Source organism: Carassius auratus, unplaced genomic scaffold, assembly GCF_003368295.1.
Source record: "Carassius auratus strain Wakin unplaced genomic scaffold, ASM336829v1 scaf_tig00216963, whole genome shotgun sequence".
Lineage (NCBI taxonomy): Eukaryota > Metazoa > Chordata > Actinopteri > Cypriniformes > Cyprinidae > Carassius > Carassius auratus.
The window spans coordinates 1-7500 of record NW_020528819.1 but is presented as its reverse complement, the minus strand read 5'-3'; the positions used below and the strand labels follow the sequence as shown (position 1 = coordinate 7500).

Below are 7500 nucleotides of genomic sequence, written 5' to 3'. Positions count from 1 at the left end.
GCAGAACATCACAGTTATATCTGACATGAGAATAAGGCCTGAAGTTAGGAGAAACATTTTAATGAAAATATAATTATAATAAAATAATAATGATTGTTGTTTCCTTTCAAACCTTGTCTGTGGTGTAAAAACAGCCCTGGCCAAACGCCCCAGAGGGCATCACTTCACACTTTGATAATTACTGGAGTCACAGGTTAAATTGGGCCGGAGCTCAGCTCCGTCTCCTTCAGCACCAAATATTGTTATTCCACTTGAATTATTTTTCATCTCCTGGTAAATACATGGCATATGAGACTGGATAATTATCAAGACTAGACAGAGACACCCAGACTACATGATTTATCAGACGTCATAATGATGGGCTCATTGTGCTGTCTAATTCTTTATCCAGCATACGTGAGTATTTGGTTTAATTTACCTCAGATAAATAAGATACGTAATTATTCAAACACAACCTACAACTTCATTTTCTAATGTGACTAATGTAGCCTCGCTCGCACGGTTTAGTTTTTCATTTGATTTGTCTGCTAAGGCCATAGCTGCCAACTCTCACGTGACGCCACACATCAATTTTCTCACGCACAGTAAAATCACAAAGAGAAGAGGACTCGAGACCGACAGACAAGACAAGGCAGGATACTTGTGTTATAAAAATAATCTCATCTCTCAGATTCTGTCAATTTAATTTAGAAATTCGAGCAATAAATACTGTTTTGGCGCTTGTAAATGTGACGTGACAGATCCCTATAGTGGCATGTGAACGGATGATCTCTAGCTAATGAACAAAGTTAAATACAGTTGTTGTTATAATAAATAAAAAAACACATTGTATGTCTTTATTTGTCTTGAGAAAAATGAATGCCTATCTTGTGTAGCCTACATAATATTTATCCAAATGAGTCAATATTGAATCAAATCACAAGCACTGAACTGAATTGAAATCATAAAAATAAAAAAGTAGCTTATCAGAAATTGCACCATGGAAACAATATAAATTGTTGTTACTAAACCTAATACAATCCTGCTTAGTTACAAAAATGTTCAGATTTTTTTTACACCAATTTGATATTTAAAAATAAAATATTTAAAAAGTATATAATTATCTAACATCTGACTAATTCAAAATTAACCTCAAAACATTAAATGCTAAATGGTGGTTATATATAGGCCTATCTAGCATTACACAAACATTAGTCAGAAGGTCGTCTCTCAGTGACTGAACAGCCTGACGCGTCTCACAATTCGACGTTGTTACAATGTTATCTGACATTACACGTGTCTGCTTCATTAGAGCCTGTTGTGAGGGAAAAGCTTAACTTGGTTTAATCATAAAAATCAATCAGGAAAAGTTTTTTTCATGCACTCAGTTGTAGCATGCAGTCCAGGATGGTCCCAGAGCATGAGCGGGAGCTTTTTGATCAAATAAATGTGTTGTCCCCTGACACCTGGCCCTCTCCAGTGCCACAGCTGTATGGAGAACAAGAATTGAGGCAGCTGTGTGATAGTCTGGCAATGAACTACTGTAGTGTCAAACAAGGTTTCAGGGACTACAAGGAAAACCCAAACATGGCAATTAAAGAGGGTCTTCTGAAATTAAAACACACAGTAGATACACTGGCTGTGAGCACAGCTGAATGTGAAAGGGGATTTTCAGCGATGAATATTATTGTTACAACCGTTGAGAAATCAGCTGAAGATGGTCAATGTGTCCTCTTTGATGTTGGTAAAGTTAGTGGGTCCACCACTAGAGATGTGTAACCCAACTCAGTTTGTTAGGAAGTGTGTGATGACAAGGAGGTCAGCAGACCGTGCTGTCTGTAGACAAAGACAGCATAAACCAGAGGAGCCTGCATTTACTCCTGTTTGGAGGCTGATGAATGCATGAATTGTAGTATGTGAATAAGTAAATGTGATGTATTTAAAGTGTAAACTGTTATGTCTGCACACGTCACACGTCTGAACAAGTGTTGTTCGGGTTGTTTCATAATGCATTGTATAGTAAAAATAGCCCCTTTGGTGTAAAACAAATTAAGTCATTTTATGGCACAATCTTTAATGGTGACGTAAATAAGGGCTCCCATTCTCTACAAAAGCCAATTTAATCACTGACTGTAGTTACCATGTTCTGAACATCACATCCTGTCTTTTCCCCCAGATCTAATCTATCTAGATGGTTCAATAAAAATACTTGGACTTTATATCTAAAGATTACCTTAACTAAGCACCAGCAAGCTTGTTAGCTAGACAGTTAGCATCAGCTAACAATATTTACTTCAGTTTGGTTATGAAGAAACATTCATATCTGTCTACTCGGCTAGTTAATCCAAACTATTAAAAAATGTATACTGTTGATAAACAATATGAAAACAGACGTCACATAGGGCTAATAAAGCTGTTGTCGTTAATTTGTGTTATTTTAATGTGTCGTGTTTTTTTTTTTTTTACCTAAAACATGAGTGACACTGATTGATGTGTCTGACTTCACGCATTTCAGTGAGCTTGAACAGATCACTCTTTACAGCAGATTTAGCTCACAAACAACTAACAGTTTTGACCTAAATATGATTTTCAGTTTCAATAATTAATCCTATAATTTGACATTAATAACTTACTTTTAGCAGCATCAGTCGCGCGCTCACAAGATCTCCCGGTTGTGAATTCAGTTCACTGGAGACTCGCACTAAACGGTTCATTTGAATCAGTGAGATGTCGACTCGAGAACAGCTGCAATCGAATCATTCTAATTCCTGAATGAATCTTTTGGTGCAGTTTAAGCATAGACAGTAAAATAATCAGTTCGTTCTTGAATCAGACACCGCTTCTGCGTCTCAGAGCACGTGATATATTATAAGGAGTAATGATATGTTTTATCAAATGTAGTTAAGTAAAAGCAGTGGTGTAGATTAAAAAGTCAAATAATATCTTTCAGCTTGCAATTGGGATTGAGGATAGCGAACCTTGTTCACAGAGGCTACTTAGCTCTGCCCCACAACATGTGAATCAGCTGTTAAAAATGACTAAAGACATCTGATTCTTGATCTGCTTCAGTGATGCAGATGATAAAATCTCTGTCATGTTCTTTCTGACGCGATCGACCCGGGCTACATCAGAAATGCATTTATTTTGGAAGAAAATGAAGGAAATAATCAAAAAGTTGAAAAAGTATCGGGTAGGGTCAGGGTAAGCTGGGGTTTATTGTCCCAATAAGATGACGTCCATTTAATATTTTAAAATTAAAATTTACACTCAATCATTTATTAATATAATAATATAAGTTATTATTGCATACTATTTTATAATACACTACAATACTGAGGTGCAGATAATTGCCTCTATTTGCATTAAGTAATATAAATAGCAGAAAATCCTGCCTTTTTAACATTGTATGAATAGAATCTATAGATATTTGCACTTTTATCTATAGATAAAGCTGCTGCTTTTTTTTGAAAACTGCCAGATTATGCCGGCGATGCAATGTTGCCAGATGTTGCTATTAAAATAAACAAAAACATATCAATAAATAAAATAAACCGAAATTATTTCAAATATTTTGGAAATTAGATAAAATGAAGTTATCGCTGACCCTAAACCGCAACTTCCTACTTTATTAACTTTCTAAAGTGTTACATTTAGTGCAAAAACAAGTCAAAAACGCTTATAATAGCTGGATCTCGCTCACTCACAAATCTCTGAAGACATCGTTCACTTCAGAAGAGTCTCGCAGTGATCACAACGGCCGCTAAACATCATGAATTATACATGCAGACATTCATATGAGGAGTTTAGCTGCAAATTAGTCAATCAGAGAACAAATGTAATTTTCGAACATGAAAAATTTACCCAGGTCCGGACCTCAGTGACCTCATAGCTGGCTACTTCATGAATTATTAGATTGAAATTGAGTTATTTTCACTTATTCCAACAAACCTGAATGCAACTTTTAAGTGATTGATGATGATCTCAATCCAATATTTGTAAAATCAGAGACACAACCCTGTTCCTGAAGACACCTCAACTTTGCAGAGTTTGGATGAATCTCTCTTATCAAACACACTTGATTCAACTCATCAGATCATTAGTAGAGCCATCTGTGATGTTGCTGAGTGTGTCAAATAAGAAAGAGCTCAAAATATACAGGAACAGTGAAGAGAAACACAGACCTTCTGTATAAAATAAAGTCAATAAAACAAAGACACTGTAAAATACTCACTCAATCTTTCCTAGATGCTTTGATCACTGGCAGCAGCCCTCAGAAGACATTCTTCTGATCGATCATATTTCCACAGATTAAACTCATCCAGATCTTCTTCTGAGTTTCAACAGCACAAACACCAGAGCCGACCACTGAAGCAGCAGACAGAGAGACTCCATCGAGACGACGGTAATTATCTGTTCCACTCAGGTATGTTTGTACTTCCTGCTCTAGTGAACGATCATTCAGTTCATTCAGACAGTGGAACAGATTGATGGATTTCTCTTGGAGAGGGATTCTCCCTGATCTTCTGTTTGATGTATGCAGCTGTTTCCTGATTGATATCAGAGCTGCTTACTGTCTTTCTCAGGACGCCTTGTAAGAGAGTCTGATTAGACTCTAGAGAGAGACCGAGAAGGAACCGGAGGAAAAGATCCCAGTGTCCGTTCTCACTCTGTAAGGCCTTGTCCACTTCTCTCTTCAGTAAACTGATCATTAATGACCTGAACTCATTCTTCAGTCCTGTGTTTTGTTCAGAAAGAGGACAGCAGCTTGAATAAAGCAGCAAGAAACTCCTGAATACTCAGATGAACAAAGCTGAACACCTCTTCCCCAGCTGCAGTCCAGACTCCTCTCTGAAGATCTGGGTACAAACTCCTGAGTACACGGACACTTCTCTGACATCAATGCCGCTCTCTTTCAGGTCCTCCTCGTAGAAGATCAGGTTCCCTTTTTCCAGCTGTTCAAAAGCCAGTTTTCCTAGAGACAGAATAGTCTTTCTAGCCTGATCAGGATCGATTTCATATTTCCCATCATACTTCTGGTGTCTTCAGTTTTGGTCTGAAAGAATCAGGAAGTGTGTGAACATCTGTGTGAGAGTCTTGGGGATCTCTGCACTCTCTGCTTTACCCATCATCCTCTCCAGAACAGCGGCTGAAATCCAGCAGAAGACTTGGGATATGACACATGATGAACAGACTTCTTGATGACGGATGTGTGTGACGATTCTATCAGCCAGACTCGGATCATTTATTCTCTTCCTGAAATATTCCTCCTTCTGAGGGTCGTTGAATCCTCGTACCTCTGTGAGCTGGTGGACACACTCAGGAGGGATCTGATTGGCTGCTGCTGGTCGAGAGGTGATCCAGAGGAGAGCAGAAGGAAGTAGGTTCCCCTTGATGAGGTTGGTCAGCAGCACATCCACTGAAGCTGATTCTGTCACATCAGACAAGCTCCGACTTGTTTTGGAAATCTAGACGCAGTCGACACTCATCCAGACCATCAAATATGAACATGACTTTGTAGTCCTCATAATCTGCTGACTTTAATTCTTTGGTTTCTGTGTGAAGGTGGTTTAGAAGATCCCACAAGACTGAGATGTTTCTGTATCAAGTTCAGCTCCCTGAAAGGAAGTGGAAATATGAAATGAACGTCCTGATTGGCTTTTCCTTCAGTCCAGTCCAGAATGAACTTCTGCACAGAGACTGTTTTTCCAATTCCAGCGACTCCTTTAGTCAGCACAGTTCTGATGGGTTTGTCTTGTCCAGGTGAGGGTTTAAAATATGTCATTGCAGTTGAATTGGTGTCTCCCTGTGTCTCTGGTCTCCTGGACACTGTCTCAATCTGTCTCACCTCATGTTCATTATTGACCTCTCCACTGCCTCCCTCTGTGATGTAGAGCTCTGTGTAGATCTCATTCAGACGTGTTGAGTCTCCATGATTGGACAGTCCTTCACTGAGTCTCTGATATTTATCCTGTAGTCTGGATCTCAGTTTTTGTTGATACACAGACATCAGTTCTGAGCAAAGGAAAATAATTGTTGTTATTGACAGAGCAATATATTAGAAATTATTGTTAGGTTTGATCTGTTCGATATTAGATTGTTGTCGTGACATTCAGGAACATTAGTGACTGAAGACAGAAGGTGATAATAAAAACACAGGCTATAATCTGCTGATCCAGAGCTCTTACTGGTCTGTAGTGTGTCAGCGAGGTCTGTCTGGTTCATCTTCCTCAGGAGGAGCAGTGTGATCTTCAGAAGACCCTCTCTGACTCTGTTATGACCCTCATCATCATAACGGTCTCTTTCAGAGCATTCTGGGTAATCTGGACTCAGTAGTCTCTTAAAGCTTTTTAACTCAGAGATGATTTTGTGCTCAAGCTCCTGAAATCATAGTAAATATTCAAACAATAAACCTGCATTCAGTCACAGAGAAGGTGAACCAAAGGATCAATACACAAGAGTTAAAGCATGAATATTAATAAACATCACTGAATTATATCAGACCTGCTAATAACTTCACTGTATGCTCAAACATCAGCGTCTACAGATACTGAGGTTAAAAGAGAGAGTTTGACTGGATTGGCTGTTTGTTAGATTGATGTTCATCTTTGTGCAGCAGTCAGGTTACATATGGATTCATCTTCTCTACTTTAGTGGACATTGATCTGCTTTATAGTGGCCTACAACTTATCTTACGTGTGTGTAGGAAAGTAAATATGAATTACAGAGAGGATTTCACAGATTTCTCCATTTCTTAACACTTTTTACCAGAGGATTATTGTCTTGGATGGATACACACACACACACACACACACACACACACACACACACACACACACACACACACACACACACCAACCTTAAAAATGGAGTCTAAGTTCTTCTTTGCTGTATGTGATTGCGGTCCTTTATGTTTTTGACTGTAGTTAAACAAATATTGAATATTTTTGTAAAATGTAGTAATGCATACACATCAGTAAATTAAAGAATATAATTAATATCATATATATTTCTGATACTGTAAACTAAACAACACCTCAGATCAGCAGATGTGTCTCCCGAGCTGAACTCAATTATTCGACCCATTGACGCGTCACTCTTGATGGACACACAGCTGGGTTCAGGAGATTCATTCTGACACAGACTGAAATATAACAGAAATACAAACTGTTTCTGTAAATCTCACTCTGCTCTGACAGAAACACATTCACTGTTTCAATCTCCCTTTAATGTTCATCTTTCACTTGAGGAGTCTGTTGTTACTTGAGAGTTAAAATATTAAATTATTATTTTTCTATGAATAAAAGGAATCTGTCCCATGTGCTCTTTTCATTCATATATTACAGAATAAAATGGACCAATACACACATATAGATAAAGACACAGACACATCCAGCAGCAACAGAGACAGCTGGTGACAATATCCATAACACACCACAGCTACAGTAAATATGAGACTCATAATATCTCACCTGGACTCAACAGAAAGTCTTCCTCTCTGCAGAGATCTGAAACATCCATCGC

At 38.2% G+C, this 7500-nt stretch overlaps 1 protein-coding gene across 1 annotated transcript; it reads right to left on the bottom strand.

Annotated features, from left to right (window-relative positions):
• Positions 1-4775: 4775 nt before the first annotated feature.
• Positions 4776-7456, bottom strand: LOC113099560 (uncharacterized). The gene is made up of 6 exons (XM_026264423.1): positions 7449-7456; positions 7013-7120; positions 6836-6896; positions 6165-6357; positions 5678-5991; positions 4776-4976 (listed from the first exon to the last, which is right to left on the bottom strand). The coding sequence occupies exons 2-6, from the start codon at positions 7060-7062 to the stop codon at positions 4776-4778; spliced, it is 819 nt and encodes a 272-aa protein (XP_026120208.1). The 5' UTR covers positions 7063-7120; positions 7449-7456.
• Positions 7457-7500: the final 44 nt, after the last annotated feature.